This window comes from Strix uralensis, chromosome 2 (genome assembly GCF_047716275.1).
Source record: "Strix uralensis isolate ZFMK-TIS-50842 chromosome 2, bStrUra1, whole genome shotgun sequence".
Taxonomy (NCBI): domain Eukaryota; kingdom Metazoa; phylum Chordata; class Aves; order Strigiformes; family Strigidae; genus Strix; species Strix uralensis.
Window position 1 is genome coordinate 65,278,103 of NC_133973.1, and position 22,199 is coordinate 65,300,301.

General features: G+C 37.3%; 1 protein-coding gene across 6 annotated transcripts in view; it reads right to left on the reverse strand.

The window, feature by feature from the left end:
* Nucleotides 1–1,172: 1,172 nt before the first annotated feature.
* The window catches only part of REV1 (REV1 DNA directed polymerase), a 61,768-nt gene continuing 40,741 nt past the window's right edge, over nucleotides 1,173–22,199 (reverse strand). For 4 of the 6 annotated variants that reach the window (XM_074859041.1, XM_074859042.1, XM_074859040.1 and 1 more), the window contains 12 exons: nucleotides 20,976–21,196; nucleotides 19,803–19,975; nucleotides 15,540–15,642; nucleotides 14,828–14,998; nucleotides 13,207–13,363; nucleotides 12,643–12,845; nucleotides 9,840–10,073; nucleotides 5,621–5,729; nucleotides 4,321–4,532; nucleotides 3,995–4,154; nucleotides 3,053–3,155; nucleotides 1,173–1,593 (listed from right to left, as the gene is read on the reverse strand). In XM_074859041.1, the coding sequence (XP_074715142.1) occupies nucleotides 1,482–1,593; nucleotides 3,053–3,155; nucleotides 3,995–4,154; nucleotides 4,321–4,532; nucleotides 5,621–5,729; nucleotides 9,840–10,073; nucleotides 12,643–12,845; nucleotides 13,207–13,363; nucleotides 14,828–14,998; nucleotides 15,540–15,642; nucleotides 19,803–19,975; nucleotides 20,976–21,196 (1,958 nt within the window). In that variant the 3' untranslated portion in view covers nucleotides 1,173–1,481. The remainder of the gene's footprint in view (nucleotides 1,594–3,052; nucleotides 3,156–3,994; nucleotides 4,155–4,320; nucleotides 4,533–5,620; nucleotides 5,730–9,839; nucleotides 10,074–12,642; nucleotides 12,846–13,206; nucleotides 13,364–14,827; nucleotides 14,999–15,539; nucleotides 15,643–19,802; nucleotides 19,976–20,975; nucleotides 21,197–22,199) is intronic. The other 2 variants (XM_074859044.1, XM_074859043.1) reach the window with 1 other exon arrangement.

A 22,199-nucleotide genomic window follows, 5' to 3' on the forward strand; every position in this document is an offset into this window, starting at 1 on the left:
TCATCAGCTTGTTCATGAGGATGTCAGAGGGGATATTCTGACAAGCCCTACTAAAGTCAAGGGAAGCAACACCTACTGCCCGTCCCCCTGCAGGAGGCTGCCAGGTTGGTACCTCTCGCTGCCGGTGGTACCAGGGAAGCCCAGGGCACAGCCTAAAGCTACAAAGTGCTATCACTGTAACCTGCACTAGGGCCAGGGAGGTGACTGCAGAGCGCTCCCTGCTCTAGCTGCGCTGTTATCTGCAGCTAATCGGAGTGCAGCAGCTCCTCCCTGTGCTAGTAGAGATGTTTCCAGCTAAGCTGGTGGTGCAAATCCTGCTCTGGGACTAGCTCCAGTGTGCGTTCCAGCTTTCACATCCAGAATGATGTGAGGTACTTCTGATTTCCTTCAGAAAACAAAAAAGATTTTTCTCACCACCTGGGTTGTCTTCCAAGTGGTCTTCATTCTTTCCAGGCACCTGAAAGGCTTGCTTCAATGCCTTAGGCCAAATATGACCGTATGAGGCTGGTGTACATCTGGAAAAAGCAGACTTGCCCAAAACACAAACCCTAAAGATGCAAGCATGCCCCTCCCTACCACAGGCACAAAGAGACAGAGCTATTTATTTCACTTACTCCCTACAACCCATTGTCTTATGTTGCATAAAGGAAATGCATGTCCTAGGCTGGGGAGAACCACAGTATTTTTAAGAGTGGAATGTGGCTCTATCCTGACTAGGAGAACTGACACAGGCTTAAACAGTGCTCTATGTTAGCTACTCCCTCACTCCTCTACAGTGCTGCTTTGGGGTAACTGTTTCAAGATCTCCCTCTGTTTTCCTCCCCGAGCACACCTCTCCAGAGGTGACAGTACCCCTGACTACACACAGCTCAGAGCAAACTTACGCTTCAGCTAACACTGTGCCTGTTTTGGGAGGGGCTGGGCCATGCTGGCATCTTTGAAGGACAAAACTGAAAATGAGCTAATATTCTTTCCTCAGCTTAAAATGTGTAATAAAGTCAGTGGAAAGGAACAAGAAGCAGCCAGGTGAATGTACAAGCACTCTCCTGTGTGTGTTCAGGCCAGATCACTGGGTAAAACTTTGTGAAATGATCAAAGGTGCAGCTTTAATAAAAGGGGTTAGCTATAATATCCAAACTGAAGCATCACAAAATAGAATCAGTACAAAAATATACATACAGTTCTTTATTAAACAACTGTAAACACTTCACTGTAAAAATCCATAAAACTTTATAAACAAACATTTTGTAAATAGATTCTATACTACAATAAAAGAATTTTAACACAATTATTTACATGCAATACTGACAAATTTGGCACTTTCTGAAAAGAAATGTACAAAACACTTTGTTGTTTAAAAAGAAATTTGAAATTATAAAAACTCAGGGCATTACTATCATGCACTTTGCAAATACCTCACAAGCACTTATGGCACAGCTAGCAGAGAGCTCCAGGCTCTCATCAAGCTCTTTACTACACGTTCAGATAACTTTTAATGTGCTTCCATAAGTTTGTTGTAAAACTACCTGAACATTGTCAAGAATGAAGTCAAATGCCATATTCCAAACTGATTCCACAGATGACTGCATTAACCTGAAGGGGAAAAGGAAGAAGAGGGACAAAATCACCATTACAGAACCGGTCCTTTTTACAATAAGTTTTGGTCTCATACCAGAAAACAAGATCACAACAGTTCACTAGGACTGGTATTTTGAGTTGATCTTGGTAAAGCTCTCTCTCTTCAAATATACTAAGTCTCACCTAATGCCACAGATGCCTCTGCCATTCAGTGGTGAAATTTCTGATGTGGGTGGTGTCACACCAGCTTGGAAATGTTAGCAGATTGCAGGGGTTGTAAGCCTGTGATTGAAGTGGTGACCTCCTACCACCTTCATACTGAAGAAGCAGAACTGGCAAGCTTCTGGATCCTGATCTTTCCTTCCTCACCCCAAGACATACAGGCTACCTTTTTCTTCCAAAGAATGCCAAGGGTAATAAAGACATTTAAATAATTGGTTCTGGGGGCACTATATTGTGTTTATTGCTAAAAATGGATCCAAATCATGGAAGCCCACAGAGAGCTACAAGTTACTGCTACCCTTCTGCTGCTATGAGAAACAAATTAAAGAAATGCCCAAGGAAAACAAAGCAGCTCTGTACTCTCAAAATCCCCTTCTAGATCACTATTACAGGAGAGCAGAGGGTTCCTACGCCTACAGCTTTGGAAGACCCAACATCAACATCATATGGACAACTGTGTGTCATCCAACTCCTGATGCCTTGTCCTATGCTTGTTACCAGGCTTTGGAGAGACACGCTGCCATCGGTGCGGATCTCACACACAGGGACCAGGAATGGGACATGATGCTTTCTGAAGAGTTTTCTGCAGAATTTACTACACAGCATCCAACAGAACAGTGAACTGCACTGTGGGTTTTGCATTTTCTGAGGCCTAAAGACATCCCATAACACAAAGGCATAATGACGTTTCTACATTGCTGTAGTCTTTTGGGTGTTGATTAATTCTGTGAAATAGATATTTTCTAGAACTAAGACATGGAAAGCTGAGCTCCATAGTTAAGTATTAGTTAGTAAGCAAGTCATCAATGGAACTTGGGCCTCCTGACTCATGGGAAGAGTAATAGGAGCACAATAACCACATAATAAAGAAGGATTTAATGGATTGGGGGTGAGACAGGATCTGGATACAGCAGGAGAATGAAATCAGAGGAATCAAAGGAAAGATCTAGGTGCCACAAAAAATGAATGAAAACAGGATGAAGAAAAGGGACAATGCTGACAAAAGCTCTATCCTTTGTCTAGAAACAAAGGACTTTGTAGTAAATACTATTAAATGCTACTCTTAATTTTTCACAAGTTACCTCTTTTAACAGCCCAACTTCTGTGTCATCTCCCCCAGGTTTTGAATAAAATTTGAGGTTAAAATATTTACACTCATCAATGGAATGTCTAACGGGCTTATGGCCTCACACTGAAGCATCTAGTGCATAAATTCTAACAAAAATAGTCTAAATGTTACAAATTAAGATACCTTTTCATGTACTTAACAACCAGATCTAGCTTTTCCAAATCTTTTTCTTCTATTAGATCAGTACAATACTTCACAACCTGTAGAATGTCTTCTTCCATAGGATCTGTAATAAAAAAAAAGAGAACTTTAACTATAGTTATAATATAAGCACAGAATAATTGTAATATAATAGAAAGAAATTCTGCAGTGTTAGCACATCGGGGCCAATCTGACAATTGCTGTATCCCCACACCTCCCCCCAGCATCAGAAGTTGTGTACATAAAAAGGACTGCAAGGTCTTGAAGTTTGTCTCATAGACATCTTCTTTTTCTTCAGTAAGAACTTCAGCCAAGCTAATATTAACCAAAGGGAAAAGAAATAGGGATTTAGAATGGAATGGCTGTTTTGAAAACCTTAGGAGAATAGTAATGTCCAGGGTACAAAGGATCTCACAGGTCAGATTTCCCAAGATATTAAGGTGTTGCTACTTGTTTCACATAATGTTAAAAATTCAAATCACAATTTAGCAATGGTGTTGCACTTTTGCACTTTATTCTAGAATTCTTTCCAGCAGTTATTTTGAAATCCTCTAACATGACATCTTCATGAAAGAGGAATTCCCTTTCAATAGCCTTCATCCTAGTGGTTGTAACATGTTGGACAAAATAAGGAGAATCTCCCACATAAGTAACATCAAGGCATAAGACAAGGGCCTGACAAATGGGTTGAAGAGAGAGTAGGTAGATGTTCATGATGTTAAGCAAGAAACAGGAGCTGGCAAAAACACAGAATAACAATAGAGTAGGAAGAATCAAGTTACTCCAAGATTGCAAGGCTGTAAGACTTCAAGATTACAGTGAAAAATAACCAGTGAAAGGAAGAGTGAAAGTACAAAAAGCCTACTGAAAAAATAGTTCTCCTTGTGATGCATGCAGGATCACCACAAGCATGACATCCCATACCTGAAATAGTTGTAATCCATTCTTTCAACAATGTCTTTACATCATTGAATTCAACAGCTCCAGCTAGGTTGGGTGCTTGTGGCCTGAAAGAACCAGGCTGTTGTTCGGGCTGCAGAGCTGGTGGGCCTGAAGAATCTGAAGTTGATGGAACTGCTTCCGGCTGTTCCAAACATAAAAGTTGATAATGCTCAGTCTGGCAAATATGGTAACACCATATATATACATAAATAAGTGTCTAGTAAAGAATCCAAGCTGCATTTGTGAACATGGACTATGTCTAAAAAAACAGACGTAGCTTTACCAAAAGCTGTTAGTGTTAAAATTACCTGAGCAGCTGTTCCTTCTTGTTTCAAGAAACCATCTATTAACTTCTGTGGGCTTCCAGATGTAGATGGCATGTTTTTTGCAGGGCTACCAATGAGTTTGTTTTTCAAAGGACTCTGAATCTTTTTTACAGGACTGACTGGATTTTTTTTCCTGATTTTTTTCTTATTTTTCATTGTTGCATGCTTCACGTGTAGGAAGGGATTTTTTGACACTGAAAAGCACAAGAATAGACATTGGTTGATACATTTAAAATTTAATACTTTTCCACTGAAAGGGAGACTCTGTATCTTCCATAAAAATCTATGGATCAATTGGGAGAACATAACCTAGATAAAGCAACTTTAACATTCACATGCCATTCCAGATATGGGCAATGTTTTAAGTATTTGAAAAACACTGCTAGACATGAGTGTACTCAGAGGATACTCAACTATTCATAAGCCTTTTAATATCAAGCATTTCAGTACTTGAATATGAGCAGCTGGTGAAATCTGAAGCCTACTGGACAAATTGCTTTGCCTTAGTCAGTGCGCTGTCCCACCTAGATACCCGCCAAGACTTCCCACCAGTGGTTATCAGCAAAACCAGCAGCAAAAAGCCCCCCAGACTGCTTTTACCACGGTTTACCAAGGGCATTGCTCTCATTCCATCATACTAACATATCTGCATTAGTCCACTGACTATGAAATCAAGGTTTGATTATAATAATGCAGTATTTAACTGGCAATGAACCCAATGACATTTCCAACCTATTTTTATGAGCAAGCACGTTCACAGGGAATTAATCTTAAATTCTTTCTACTGATTATGAAAAGGAGACCTGGGTGATCAGCTCGGAGTAAAACCATCTGACTGTCAGACATATGGTGAGATGTATCGTATCTCTAGTAGCCTGAAACCCATACGAGTGCCATGGGTTTCAGGGAACCATGAGAATGCTATCTGAACATAGTTGAACTAACTTAGGTACTAAAGATGCAATACTTTAAATCACAAGACATATCAAATTTAGATTCCATTCTGCAAACATATGGACATGGGTAAGTTTAGTGCCACAGTCCCCATGAATTGAATTAATTACCCATTTAAGTAAAGCCAGGCATCTGTTTGCAAAATGAGACCACAGCTGGTTGTAATTCACAGTCCGTCAAAAATAAATACAGAAATTCGATTTAACACAGCAGCATCTTCATAGAAGCTTTCGTTATCTATTTCCAGTTTGTTATTTAGAGTTGCATAACTCCCTTTGAATAGTAAACAACTCCTATACAAAACTACTATACAACTATATATACTCACCAAAAGTGTTAGCAGGTTGCTGCTCTGATTGCTTCTGTCTTTGATCATACGCATCTTTCAGCTCTGCTTGCAACTCAGCAGGTAGTGCAGCAAAAACCTCAGGGTCCACCTGAACAGTAACAGAAGATTCATTTCATTATTTTACCAGTGAGAAACACTGCTTGCTTTCCTCTAGATCACTCACATGAGAAAAGTATTTACATTTTATGCCAAGCAAAAATAAATGATATAACTGAAACACTGTAAAATATGTTGTACATTTTCTTCATGTACTTTAGCTTGTAAAAACCATAAAATTTTCCATTGACTATTACTCTACATTTATTGTTTTATAAAATTACTATTTATGGGCTATAATACACTAACCATCTTTATTCCACCTACTTTATTCACATACTGATACACAGTACAGCTGCATTAACAGCACAATTAAGCCTAACTCAGAGAACACTCCCTTCAAATTTCCAAACTCAAACACTGTGACAATCAGACTTTTGTTCCTCCTTTTCTTTTGATACTTCTATTTCCTGGAAGCTGCTACGCTCCTCAAACAAAATATCCGTGGCATATTCTTTAAGGACAGGAAACACAAGTCCAGCTACCTCATATTTTGAACTAGTGCAAAAGGGTTTTGCTTCTTTCTCCCACAGTTGTCCGCCCCTTGTTTGACTGAGAAAAACGCAGTCCCTTCCAACTGTCCTAGGGGCTTGAATTCTAGACAGGAAATCATTTGTTGTCAATTGCCATACACACTCATACGGACAAAATAAAATTATTTAACACTGTGTGTCTGAAGTAGCAAACTAGTGACAGGCTAGTCTGGTATTCTGAGTTTCCCAGTATTACTGGCCAGTGTTTTCAGCTCATAATCTGCAAATTCTAATTCAAAAAAGCAAACCTATCATTTAGAGGATTAAATCTGCCCAGTGGGAGAGTGTCCCTCATTTCAGTGGTAAAATCTGGAGATGTGCACACACAAAAATTTTTATTCAAAACTACTACTATTCTAAGGGCACAATACAGTTTCTACCATTATCTGAGATACTGTATTTATTATATGTCAATATGCATATATATTGAAAAGTTACCTCTTATTTTCAATAGAGATTTGATCTTTTTTTTACACCAAAATATGTATGTTATGTCAGGAAGGTAGGCTGTGCTATTCACACATATGATGTCTAAATTCTATAGATAATAAACATGAACATGCTCCCACAGGTAAAACTCATCAATCCAGCACATTTTTTTTATTTTTAGAACTCCATGTGCCAACACAAATTTTTCACCACACAAAATATGCACTAATTAAAGGAGGAAATGGGAACAACTCTGACCTCAATTACTGCATACATTGTGCAGAACAAAGCTTTGTAGTGGAATGTAGCCAATTAAGTCCAGAGGCTTAAGGTTTTTTTTAAAACATAAATTTTATTTAATAAAACTATTTAAAAAAGGTTAGTGTCATCTGGTCAAGCATCTGAGTCAGGAAACTGGGAGGCCCTGAATTAACACTGGATTTTGTGTACACCACTTAATAATTCATGCAGAAATAATACAGTACAGGGAACTGGATGTGGTTTTGTTATTCTTCCTATCATTGCCCTCTGAAAGTGTAACATGTATTCAGTCAGAAGAGCCATCAGTCAATTTCATATGAATTCTACACTAATTAATTGGGAGTTTCGGATAAATTACTGTACAGCCAGAGTGTCCGAACATAGCTTTCACATAGCTGTATCACGTTCACATTATGAAGAACCTTGATTTTATAAATTCATGTATTACCTAAGCATACAGGTATCAGTACTTTTGATGTGCTGTATAAATTTCCTTAGAAGGAATCTATACCATGTTAAGACAATGCAAGGACGAGGTGCACATCTGTCACCAGTAATTCACTCTGCTACTACAAATGTCATTCATTTCTAAGCATCTGGAACCTTTACTTCTTGCATCCTATGCTTTTACAGGATTCAGCTGCTAGAGATATACAGCTCTTAAATTTTAAGATTACTTCAGCAGCTGATGAAAAGGAATGCAACCTATCTGGATTCTTTTTATGGGAGAACCTTACCCAAACAAAGGACATTTTCCACGTTTTCTAATGAATAAATCACTATCAGCCAATTAACTTGACACCTGGTCACAAAAACATAGTTCAGACAAAAGGAATGAAGGGTTGAAAAACACACCTAATGAAGCTGTGAAAAGATGGCAGGGTATCATTTACATCTGCTGAGTTGATGTAGCTAAAGTACTCAATTTGGATTGGCTCGCGATATTTCTATACCTGAAACCTATTACTACTACTTAGTTCACTGCATCATTTGAAAGAAAGTAATCTTAAATGTTTGTGTGCACTCATACAATACGCACTCCCACAAAGACTTTAACAATAAAAAAACCCTGTGTCAAACTATATTTAGACAAAGATGATATTTTCGAATTAAGTTCATGTTTGATTTTAACACAGGAAAAAATCCTCCTGTATTAATGAGCTGGTTTTAGCTTTTTCTTTCGCCAAGCCTAAGGAAGCTGTTCAACCGTATTATTCTATGTATTAAACTTGGACCTAACTCAGAAAATGAAAACTGTACATCTTAGTTCTCTTTTGCCAATAAAGCAAACCGAATGGTTTTCAGGAGAAAATGTGGAGTACAAGCACAAGGCATTCTAAAATAGATCATATGGATATCCCCGACAAATAAGGAGGAAGTATCCAATTCTTCTTGAACTACACCTTCAAACAAAAAGGCTGCCTGGCCAAGCTGACATTTTTGCATCAAGTAACAGAGTCACGAAATGCATTAGGAGATAGAGACAGGAAAACCAGTGCATTTGAGTGTGTAAATTAGGTATTTGTAAGACGATTTTAAGAAGTAATGCTGTTATAAAAAAACAACAATCAATTCTCTGCTACCTAATAGATAAAGCATAAACACGAAATAAATGTAATTTTTATAGAAAGCCATATGCAGTTAAAATTTACCCTGGAAAAGAGTACTAAGTGGTAAAACATCTGGTGAAGGGGTGGACTTTAAAGGAAAGCATAATTTAACACACAAGTCCAAGATAAACTCTTGCCTGTGAATGAAGGGAACTACATAATTTGAAACAGCTGGGGTATGGAGAGTTCACACACCATTCACAGAGCATCTCCATAGGGGAAACCCAACTTTGCAGTTCAGGAATAAAAACTGACACAACTGGTTTTGAACCACTGAACCTGAATCAAGGTGAAGAAATTTCTGTAGTAGAATAGACCACACATCTTCTAAGTAACAATTATTCATTATCTACTATTTACTGTAAACAAGTCAGGAATTTCTATCTAATTTTCTCTGGATACTTTGTCAGCTAAGCAGTGCTGTGCCTTAGAAACAGCAACTAATATCCATGAATCTCATTAGATGATATCACTTCATTTGAGAACAGCAATGGAACAATGGCACAGCAAATAGAAAAATAAAAATACTGCTCTATTTTAAATGATGCATATGCAAGATATTCTATCTCTGGGTAACCCAATCTTCTATTTTTTATTTTCTTTTACCCTACATTTGTTCAGCACCATCTTGGGTTGAAGGGTGGAATATCATTAGAAGCATCATTACTGCTACCTGCTCCCCCTTCAGGCCCCTATTTTGAGAAACGATTTTGCACTTTCCTCATCCTGGACATGCTGTATATGAGCTCATTTAAGAATTATGGAGATAGGCACAATTTTTAGCCATGCCTGCCTTTCTCTCAGGAATGTGATATAAGCAATCACATCTACAGAAGCTAGTAGAGGTTGGCTTTACACCATCAAAACATCCACTCAAACAGTGAGTCTCCTGTGACTAGCTAAGCAGATTTTAGGACCGCTTCAGACTTATGGTGCAGTGTAACTCAGCTGCAATGCAGAAAAAAAGGCTATTTACACACTAGATTGCAAAGCAAAGTGTAAATGAGGAGATTTCACATTAAACAACATAGGCATACCAATGACTACAGATCTTTAATAAATACTATCATACTATGTGATAGATCAAGTAACATTTGAAAGCAGACTTTTAAAAGATATTAAAAGGACCACATTCTATAAAAGATATTAAAGGACCGTAAATAATTTTGGGAAGCCACAGATTCTAGTTAATGCCATCTCAAGAAAAAGCTGTTAACTCTTCCTATAGGTGGAAAGTTGATGTTTACTCATACACTGCAAACATCCTACCTGTGAAAAAGCTGGCAAGGCTATTACATTAATTCCCATATTGGTATTTGGTTCTTGGAGCTCTGGTATTTGTAAAAGCACTGTTCCAACTGGCTGTGACAGGAGTGCAGTGTTACATCCATTTATTGGCTCTTTTTTGCTATCACCATAACTCTCTCCTTGCTGAATGGTGTATATTTGCTCTACTTGTTCTCGGAGATCAGGTGGCAGAGCTTCTAGCACAGACTTATCTAGCTGCAAATATATGAAAGCTTTTAGATTTTTTCTAAGGAATAAAAAACAGAGTTAATTTTAGTCAAATTAGTTCTACAGTTCTTGAAATTTAGAAAAAAAATCATTTTCATCTGTGTATGCAAACATACTTAGGAACCTGACAGCTACACTCTGCAGCAGCAAAATGTAAAAATATCGTTTAAGACTAAGTAGTTCAGTAAATATGAATGCTCAGTTTTATCTTTTCGCAATGTTCAGTGTTCTCATCACAAATCACATATAAGGTTTCCTCTACAACTACCTAGCGATAAGGAAACCCAAATTCTGAGTTCAAATTATACAGGTAACATGTTGACATGAATACAAAATTGGCGTCTGGTTAGAAAGCAGTAAGCAATTAATTTCCTTCTTTATATAGCTCTAGGATACATGCTACTGATTTACTTTAATGGTATTATGTATGTTTGCATACTGTCAGACTCTTGTCATAGATTTTGATAATGAAATAAACTTTAGAATCAAATTTTTGCTTCCCATAATTGCTACTTACCATCAATTATCAACTTGAAACAACTGAAATGACCTCTCAGTGCCTAGAAGTTGCTGTATACAATGACAGCTGCACAACTGACAGAATGAATATAACGGACAAGCAGATGTACAGCATCATTTTTCTCACAAGTAAAATTTGAGTAAAACAATGTAGATAAATGCCAATGCTTGCCTATAAGTTCTGCTAAATGACACTCCATAGCAGTGTTAGAAAATTTTCTTTTACCTTTAAGAAAAAAATTTGGAGTTTATGACCAGATTCTGGATTTACAGAGAAGAACTACAAGTATCTGTGAAAAGCTACTCGCCTTATGGTAACTGAGAGGTTTTGATGAAAGCTATCTGTATTATTAATCTCTTCAGTTATTATTCTACATTCTGTTCCTTCATTCCAAATTTGCTACATATACACTCCTATAAACATTTTCTGGAAATCCTGCATGCAAAATATCTTGCTGTTGCTTTCCTAGCACACAGTACACAAACAGCAGTATGGGACTAACTCTCAGCACTCCTCCCCTGGACCAAATTCTGTATTATATCCGTGTTATGATATGGTTATAAGGCAGAAGGAAAGATGTGCCATAAGGCCACCAAAGCTTTAGGAACTCTACTGCACAGCTAGTGCATTTTTTGCTTGTTCATACGTACTCCTACTATAGCAGAATCGGAGTGTATGAAGCTTCACACTGTTCAGTCAGGTTGCTTTTAGATCCTGAGCTAGTTTGGGTATTGGCAGAAAAAGTTTTCTGCCAAAAGCATAACTTGTTTCTAAAAATGTATAAGTATTTGGGAAAGCTGTTAACAGAACACCAACAAATGCTTTTACAGACTGAAATTACAGCAATCAAAACTACAGATTTTTATAGAAAAGCATGTAAATCTGCTTATACCTAAAATACCTACAGAATTCAGTGCACCTTCCCCACAGCAGACCCTTCTAACAGATGTCTGCTTGAATAACGTGGGGTAGAAATAAGGAGGCTCTTTCTTAAAACACACAAAAGAAACCCCAAACCCCATAGAAAGATTTTACTTAAATAAACATTGTCCTTCTCTCATCTAAAAGGTGATATCCTCTACAAATGCTGTGTGCATCTTAGCTTCAATATTACTTGAAGAAAATTTGAAAAAACACAGGAAGATGAATAACTAAATCCAAATACAAGTTTGACATTCTTTTAGGCAGAAACTTAGAGCACAGCCATTGTAAAAGTATACAAGGTTGTGTAAGACTAGTTGCTGATCAGTTCCTTCTTACTGACTACAGCTTGAAGACAGATTTATAGTGTAATCTGAAGACTGGTATAGAATACATGACTTTAAGAAATTATGCAGAGAAGACTACCTGATTATCATTTATGGGCATCTGTGGCAAAGAATACTGCTTCCATAAAGAGGGATGGAAAACATTTAAAAGTTCTGTCTTCATGAAAATGACGCAAAGTACTCGTCAAAATTCTTCTTGAGCCACTCATCAGTGACTAAGCTAATCAGAAATAATTTTGAAGAGCTAACATAAGAAAAGGGAATTTACAAATCTGCATCATATCATAATCATGTAAACACTGAGCATTAACTATAGAGTGTGTCTGATTTCTCTGATGGAAGTTTTACTGAAGTTTATTGCGTATTTTTTCTAATTAGGTGCTGGGCTTTGGTTGTGGAAGGTACTGTTTTTTAATATTTCAACCTTGGCATCTTTTCCATTCCTATTCTATTGCAATCCTTTGTCAAGTTTCCATTGCAATCCTTTGGCAAGTGATGGGAAGGGAAAAAGATACTGGAAAATTCAATTTCTTTCCTTTGAATAAATATAATCTTTTTTGAGTTAGCCTATAAATAACTGCTTTTAAAAAATCCTTTTATTAAGGCAAAATAGTTTTGCATCAGTAAGTTTCTTACCATGCATTGTACTCCAGTAGAGCTCCTTTTATTTAAAAAAAGTGTAATGTAACTTTTTTGTGCTATCCAAATAAGACAAACAATCCCAAGTTATTACAATATATTGCAGATGTTTAACATTCTCAGGTTTTACCTGGGAAGCAGATGGAACCTCAATACTCAAATTAAGCCTGGATTTTACGCTGATAGGAGAATGCACGCCATTCCATTTGACAGCAGACTCGGTGTTGTTAACATTAGAATTGAGACCAGATGTGAGATGGGTACCGCGAGATGGAAGAAAAGTGCAAGTTCTTGAATCAGAAGATATTTCAAGGTCCATAGCAGCCACAAATACTAGACATATGAAAACAAAATACAGAGTAACCATCTAATAGTAAAAATACTCTGAAGAGTCAAGATATAGTGAAGCTAATTTCCAGTTTTCTTTGCTAAATCGTTTATACAGTATAAAGCATAATTATAACACCTTCTATTTCGAAGTATCCTTTGTTAACTTTTAAGAAAGATTGGAATAATCCTATACAGAGTTTTATTTGTAGCATTTTCATTTGCAGCAGCAAAACCTACTCTCTACAAGTTTATGTTAAATAATTTCTACCGGTATAATATTAAGTAAGTATTCCAAAAGGTAATCCATGTTGGAGCCCTTCAGAACTGATCATTATCACACACGCGAAGTACAAAGCTTACTGACCTTCCTTATGTTCTTCTTCTGAGCACTTTTTTGCTTTCTGAACATGAAAAAGATCAATAACTGAATGTGATCCACCAGGTAAGTGTCCAGACTGTACTGTTGAGTGAGTCGAAGTGGCTTTACTGATGGGAACTAGCTGCTGTACCTGAATTCCAACCTAAATCCAAAACATTTATATATTCATTTTATGAAGGTTTTTTTTTTAAAAAAAAAGTATCTGTAATTCGTTCATAAGAGCACTGCCTTCTCTGAAATTTGCTACCTGTTGTGGGTGAGGGAGAGAACGAATAAAAGTATTGTGAAATACACACAAACAGCTACTAAAACTATCCCAAACAAACCCCAGGATTATCCACCACAATCCAACAAGTAAGAAATTACAGAGATAATACCACCTTAACTTCTCCGATATAGAAAAGTGCTGTCAACAGGATCATGAAACAATGTATTCATTATGAAATTTCTTTAGACACTAACAAATATAGAAGTACTGACTAGGAAGTGATTAGTATTAAATCTGGCTACCCATACAAGAAAGGTACGTTTTTCCTGAGGACAATCTATAGTAAATCCATCACTTTGGTCTACAAATGAGAAAAATAATGTTGTTTCACTTCTAGACATAGTTCTCGCAAAGTCTCAATGGATGAAACTACTTTGGTGAAAGTAGTCTTTATCAGATAAGGTGTTCCTCATTTTGAAAGACATCCTCACTTTTCATCCACTTTTAAATACCAAATCAACAGGGGTTCAAAAAACTGTGTCCAACTAAGAATGCACTGGTACATTGTGCAAGTTTACTGATAATTCTTCATAATTATTAAGAAAAAACCCAACACTTAAAAAAAATTGTATATAGGACTCAGAAAGCATGAAGAAGCTAGTGTATGTATTTCCACCAGGTCTTCTGTAATTACATAGCAAGGATTTTGTTTAACAGTTTCTTAGTTGCAATTAATGGGATATTAAAACATCATCATAAAAAGTTTTTCTTTGCACTTTTATCTTTTTGCTTTCTAGATTTGAGTTCTAGAACTTAAAAGAAGCCTTTGGAATACTGTGTTTGCTGTGCTGCACAACAGCTTTGCCTTGGGTTTCTTTAACTTTTAGGACAAGCATTTGAATTAAAGTGTTATGTGACGTCTATGGGACAAGTGAGTGGATTCAACTGCTCAGGTGTGGGCATGAACAGCTAAGGGTATCACTTTAGGACTTTTCTAGATATTGAGAAAAAAATGACACTGTAAAGCATGACTCACCTCATGTATAAGTGAAGCTTAAGGGGACTAGCTCCAATATAGCCATAGACATTGGAGGTGTCTGAAGTCAGCTGAAAGGAATACCACTGAGGGAGCCTGGGTGTATCTGCACTTTAGTATATAATCTAGAACTGAATGGCCCCGCCAGAACTGAACAGAGCCACCCGGTCAGAAGTAGTACATTGTTTTGCAAAACAACATGTGCAGCACCCATGGGATACTAACTTTAAAAAAGAATCCTCTAAAACAAGGGCTGAAGAAATCAAGTGAAATAGAATAACGTAAGAAGTCAGGAAAGACAGCAAAGGAGACACACAAGAAACTAGAAAAAGACAGGGAGAGGATGACAAATGGTTCCTCACCTCTAAGAAGAAACCCAAGTCATGGAGCTGACTTTGCAAGGCCACACTGTGAATCAAACCCCTACTTGTACATCTAGATGACCAATAAATGCAGGTCTGTTTTAGAAAGCCTCTGTGCTCCATTGTAACAAACGGCTGATGTCGAAACAGTCTTATCATGGGTTCACATTGCTATGACAAAACCAGTGAGATGAGCAAGTGTGTTCTAAAATAAACCATGATTCAAAAGATCCAGCAATTCACCTTCAAACAAAGGCCAAACCATGGTAACTTTTCTGGCTCTAAGACTTGCAGTCTGGAGCAAACACTCCTCTGATCTGTATAGGCATTACAAGCAGTATTTATATTAGTTACTTAACTAATAACTCTGCAAAAGTTTACAGAAAATTCTAAGACAGAGTAAAATTTACACATGCTAATAGAACTGTAGAAGATACAGTCTAACTTTGCTACCTCGGGCTGTTTAAGTTGTGGATTAATCCATACCACAATAAAATTTTCTTTTTCTTACATTTATGGCTTTGTAACCATGTTTTTCAAAGGTAAATATACAAAACATAGTATGGTTGCATAGCCTAATTTACATAAGCTTTGTATTATCTACACTTTTGCTTAAGTTTGGCTATCGTTTACCCTGGAGAACTGAAAATTTATGAAAGACAACAAAGAAGGTTGATAAAGAGAATAAATTTCAGTTTTCCCATTTACTCACCCCTCGCATATCTGATATGTTCAGTTTCATTGTGTGAAACATGTTTAGAGTTTCTTTCCCAATTATTTTTGCACTGTCTGTTGCATGGTCTAGAGTCACAGTCCTACAAAGAATAAAAAAAGTATGGTTAAAATCCTAAAGACAACAATTCTGTATTTATTCCAGAGAGGACCTCAAAGAAAGACAGATCATAATTTCTTGGCATACAGAAACTGAACAGTGGTTTTTTGTTCTGTGGTTTCATTCTGAAGGTAATTAGAACTAAGCATGTTCTACAGAAAAAAAGCAGACTACTTACTAATTGAACATTCTCAGTGTGTGGTCCACACATTAACTTGTCAAATACAGTATGTATTTATATACATGATATATATTGAAGCCAGACAAAAATGGTTCACTTTACAGTACTCCTAGAATCGCACCGATGCACTATTCTGCACTCAAGTTTGGTTCACAAAGAGTTTCCTCAGCATTATTTCAGTTGTCAATTGTCAAATGTTTAAAGCAAGAGTTTCAGAGCAAACTCTGAGGGAGAAGCAGATATAGGCATGTGCATGTGGATTAAAAATAACAAAGAACTCAGATTAATGGTAAGTAACTTTAAACAACATTCCAAATACACTTCTTGCACTGTGGGCAATTTTCTGTAACAGCTCTTAACAGAATTACCTGGTTATGAGTTTTAGAAATTGCCACCTGAGAGCTTAGTAAGGCAGTAGTAGTGCTTGGTACTTCTGGATTCTCTAATGGCCTAACATTTGAGACAGATAAGGACAGAATTTCAGGTGGCTAATCAAATGTACGGGAGTGATGTAAAGTCTTGTCACTGAGGTAACCGATGCAGTTTTAACTCTGATGGAGTGCGCTCTATGGACAAAAGGAAGTTCTACATTGGCGTTTTGACAGGTGCAATCCCCACAACTTACTAAACACTTTAACAGTGTGTCCTTAAATTTTACTCTATTTTTGAATCTGTCAGAAACCACCACGAACAACCAAGTGATCTCCAGAAAGGTCTTGTTCTGCCAATATGAAAACCAAAAACCTTCCTGCTGTGAATGATATGAACATCTCCTTCAGCCTTACACATTAACATTTTTAAGAAAAAGGAGATCAATATCCCCATTAAGATGTAACTATTCAAAATATTAGGGAGAAATGCAGGATGGGTCTAAAGGTACGCACCATTTCAGAAGAGTATTTTACAAGGATCTATCCTGTACTACCAGGACATGGTATCAATGACGCAGTAAAAATACCATTAACATCTCAGAAGTTGAATTTGATTTTGAGAGTGTGAGTCTGAATCCTTTGTAAGACTATGATTATCATTCTAGGGAATCTTGATCTGTAGGATGAAAAAGCATAGCAACTCATTCACCTGTGAGGTAAAGGGGCAAGAAATGGGTCATGAGCTATAAATCTTAAATTGAAGAGAGAAATTGGTCACTTTTGGCTCCAGTAAATAATCCCAAACTGTTGGAACTTGGCTGTACATAGGGAAAGCACACTTGAGGAAACACCACCCTGAGATTCTAATCCATATGCCTGGATGCAGCTTCCAGTTTACCCTGCTGCTGCCAAAAAGCCTTTCACTGGACTGAACAGAAATGCTCTAGCAAAGACAGAAATACAGCACCTATATCATCAAATAGCATAATTTGAACTGACTGGAGTTGCCAAGTTCATTAGTAAAGCCAGAAGCAGAAACAGAGACACTGCCAACAAGATTCAGGCAGCCAAACTGCTTCAGCTATGCGCGAACAATTTAGCATCCTTGTGTGCCCCCTGATCTTACCTTAATGAGGACTTTATGAATTAGGGAAATTTCAGGGCACATGTACATTAGCACGCCTGACCACAGAAATGAGGTCCAAAGCAATGACCCATTCATGAGAAAGCAGTCTGGCACTAGTTCCAATAAAGAAGGAATAAAGCTCTATCTCAACACACCCTCAATTCTAAAAATACGTTCTTAGGCTGTTAAGATTAAACCTTCACCTCAAAGAATTCAGGGTAGCCAGAAGACAAAAGTAGAAACTGATGGACTTTCTTCTTGATTTACCAGTCCCAAAAGGGGACGAGCTTCTGTTAGTGAAAGGTGAATTTTTGTTTCTTAATATAGCCGAATTGTACGTCACAAGCTCACAAACATGAGACAGATGCTATGCATGCAAGCCCTACTGCTGAGCTCTAACCCACTGAAAGAACAGTGCCACCTTTTCCGTTATCAGCAACCCTGAGCAAACAACCCTTCAGTTCAGGAGGGATTCATCTGTTACAACAACCTAAGATGGAGGGAAAAGTAGAAAAGACCTGTCTTCGAAGATGCCAAACACACCTTCACATGAAAGCCAAGATCATCCCTTTACCTAAGGAATAACTACTTCGATACGGAAGTGTCTGCCTGAAGAATAAACATGTATTTAGAAGGTTCTGGGACAATCTTCTATGAAACAGCATATAACTACATGATGCTCTATGCCTAGATTTCATTCTTGCACTTTCAGTATGCAAGCACATATATAAATTTGAGATTAAAAAAATCTTTAGTCAACATCATTCAGCTGAACAATAGAAAACAGATGAATCAGAAATAAATAATGGATAAGAGTAACAGCACTACTTGTGGAAGCTGAAGGTCCTACTCCTTTGACAGTGACCTATCAACCGACTACCCAGGCAGAGCATCTGGGTTATCCTATTTCTCCAGGGATGGGCAGCCACCACAGGTAGCATCTCAGTGAGATCAACACTGCTGCATTAAGATCACATAGAAAGAGATTTTATTATGTTGATAATGATCCACAAGAAAACAAAGGCACTTCTGATGAGGAACTTATGACTATATGAAAAAATGTAACTGTGAAGGGTCAAGAGACATGTACAAGTTGCCTTCTTGAACAGCTGAAACATGGAGCACAGTCTGACCTTGAGATTTTGAGATTCAACTTTCTTAGCTCCACTTCGGATCTTCATTGTCTATTCTTGTCTAGGACCAAAAATATTATTTGCAGACTTACTGGTGAAACAACAGGAAAGACAGCTTTGACGCAAAGAAACTTGTCTGTACTAAGATGGACAACTACAGTCCAAGGTGTCTGATTTGCCAGCTCCAATCTTCAGAATCTAAAGTGGCCTCTCAGTCTTCTGCAGTAAGTGATTCTGCCAATACTGGCCTAGTCCCCATGCACTCTAGACTTGAAGGAGAACGGTACTGATCAGACATCCTTCTTGTCAAGTACAAAGGCAATTTTCTTTGAGAACTGACTCCAACTGTCACAATCAGCATGTGACCAACAACCTATCAAGGAACAGTAGAAAGCCCCTCAAGAAAAAGCAAAGTACTCAACACTACATAGCTCAGGTAAAGGGAACAGTTTGCAGCAGCAGAACATTTCAGCTCAGCTGGTCACTGAAAGAAATAAAAATGCTGCTGCATGTGTGTCATAGTGCAGGATGTAAATGTCTTCTACAAGTACTGCAAAAGGAAAAACCTTCAATATTGAGCAAGCTGGAAAAACGTATACCAACGATATACATGTTGCATATGTGTTCTGTTTGAAGACAAACCCTTTAAAACATCAAATGCCTTTATTAGCTAGTATTTCATGAGACTATTACCAAAATAAGAGCAACCTTAAACTACAGATTATTAGAGTCAAAAAGGAAGAAGAGAAAAAAATGTACCTCCCTACCAAGAGAAATGATAGTCACAATAATTCATTGAAAACATTTCACTAAATCACTTAAAGTAGCATCCACAGAGATGCAAGAGTACATTCTCTTAAGACAGCAATTTCAAACCACAAAGAATGCACTTGTGGAGTCAGATTCCTTCTTTTCCATTCTTGCTTCCTCTGAAAACCACAAATTCTTTCTTCTATGCCCCAACACTTTTCAATTTCCCCCATTTTTCTCTTTGAAGAAACACAAAGGCAAAAGATGACTGTTAAAGCTGTTCTCTCTCTGATTTGGACATCTTAGTCTCTTCCTACTCTATCCTCCCAATGTGCCATGTTTTTTATCATTGGGGGATTTACATTCCACGCTGATGACCAAAAGACCACATATGTACAACCTAAACACAGATGAATTTTGATAATAATATTCTACTTCTGATTTCGGTGCAGGTTTGATAAATAGACAAAGAGGTACCAAGCACTTTAAAATTTCTGTCTTCCTGTCTGTTGTGGTGCTCAACGTCCTGCAGAAGTGTGCTCACGCCTACTACTGACCATTCTTTTTTCCATGCATAGTTACCTGGCGATATTATCACAGATTCCATGACCTCCGTATTTTGCAGGCTCCACTGGTGCCCCAGCCTTTCTGACCATAATTTTAAGGGTCAATCGTTTACCCTTCATACCAGCAGCTTCAAGTCTGCGTTGGATTTCTTCTGAGAGGCTCAGAAGGAAAGCTTCTGCTTCCTTAGGCTGAAGGGGAAAAACAACATGTTTAGATAATTACTAGTTTTCAAATATTGAAGATAAATCATTAAGAGTGAATGCAATCCAGATTGCATAAACTGCAAAGAGCAAGCTGACTCACAGGCGATTGTCTTACTTAATTTCAAGTGGTTTGTTTTACATTGTAGGTTGCTGAAGTTAGGTGAGATGGTAGATTCCTATCCTAATGCTGAAGTAAGTAGGAAATACTAAGTCCTTTTGGAAACAAGTCTTTAAAAAAATGTATTTAGAAATCCCAACACAGAACTGCAAGTCTAACTTTAAGCACACACCTAGAAGATGGGCTTATAAGGAAAATCTTTTTCACTGTGAGGAAAGTCAAGCAGGGGAATATGTTGCTCAGAGAAGTTGTGCAGTCTTTGTTCTTGGAGGTTTTCAACACCAGACTGGATAAAGTCCTGAGCAACTGGTCTGATCTCATAGCTTCCCCTGCTTTGAGCAAAAGGCTGGACTACACAACATCATGAGGTCTCTCCCAAACTGATTTCTAGAATTTCTATAAATGCTTAAGTTCTCAACAAAAAGCTGAGTTATTTTTTAATACAATTTTGTCAACAACAAACACTCCCCCCATACAATATTTGGAAAAAGACTAATAAAAATGTTGCACTGGAGCAGCTGGTGATGGTTTCAGGCACTGGCATCTTTGAATAATCAGCATTTAAATGAAAGAGAATGCTAGGTGCTGACAAACCTACTGCAGTTCTCTTTTTCTGTATGAGACTTGTATACCGAATGCAGAATAGCCAGCTAATTTTGTGCAAGCTTCTTTTCAGTCCAATACTTTTGCAGTCTCTCCTCCCATTTTATCGTTTGGTCTCCTACTTCTTCATTTTCCTCATTTCTATTTGGTGGCTAAGATGGTGCTCTAACAGATCAAAGTGTAAGTGAAAATAATCAGAATATGAGAAGATTCTTCTACAGCTGAAAGAAGTCATTGCAGAAAAGAAAGTAAGTTTGAATTTACCTGTGTAAACCTTATTCCATAGTTGATTTCTGCTGAAACAGATTTTCTTTCTTTTTCTGTACGAACAGGTCGATCATCCAAACCACGACAAAATCTGTAGAGCATCTGTCCTGTTTTTGGACCAAATTCTTTTTGCAGTTTTGACATTGAAGCACATTGCAGATCTCCACAGGTTTTAATTCCCAAAGAAGCCAGCTTAGATTCCATTGTCCTGCCAACTCCTAACAACAAAGCAATTAGTTCTGTTAACGCTACACAATTCAGAGCCAGTCAGGTTTTGAATAAATAAAATTTGTCTTTTTAAACCTACACTAGGTCCTATCAAATTAATAAATAAATATACACCATAAAAAAAAATTCCACTCAATAGAACATGGTTCAGATGGAAACTTTTGCTGTCTTCACCTATATTTCTTTAATCTGTTTCATATATTTAAAGAAGTCATACTGCAGCATGTTTATTTCTTGCTAAAATGTGAATGACTCCAGCTTGCAAATCTTCTTGACAAGGTACTGCCTGTTACAGTGTATATAGCTCTGAACACCACATCACTCAGTCTAAAAAGCGTCCAACATGTAATATGCTTTGCCATCGTATACAAGTGATTTAATCTAAAAGAACACCAACAAATATTCTGACTACTGTTCCACTGCTTCCTAGGTAGAAAAATAATATTTCAAGTAGAAGTGATAGCATACCTGTATCACTTGTGCTTTGAATTGCCAAGCACTGGAAATTGTAGGTATCCATGGCAACGGCACATATGTAAGTGTGATAAACTTAAGTATATTTCTGGGTTTTTGAGAGGTGGTCTGTTACCTCCAAAAAATATTAGTCCTAGGAGTTTACACTACCAAAGTCAGTGAAAGTTAGAAATCTCAGGTAATCAGCTTCTACCTTTTATAATCTGTTTCTTTGTCTAGGTGGCATTATTGACACAAACACTAAAAGTTTTTATTATAAACATTGAAGTGAATTCCAAAAACTTTAAAATACTCAAGCCAAAGCATAGTACTACATAATTTTCTGGAGGAAAAATATCTCCTACAAGTTATGCCAAAGAGAAATGGTGCTGTGCTGTAAATTATGTTTGGCCATGGTAGGGGATACATAAAAGACGATTTCTAGTAAACCTGCACCTGTCTACGTATGCCATTTTCTTTTCCATTTCAGTGTCTATTGCTATCTATTTTTTGTTTCCTTTCTCTTTTTTTCTTAGAGAA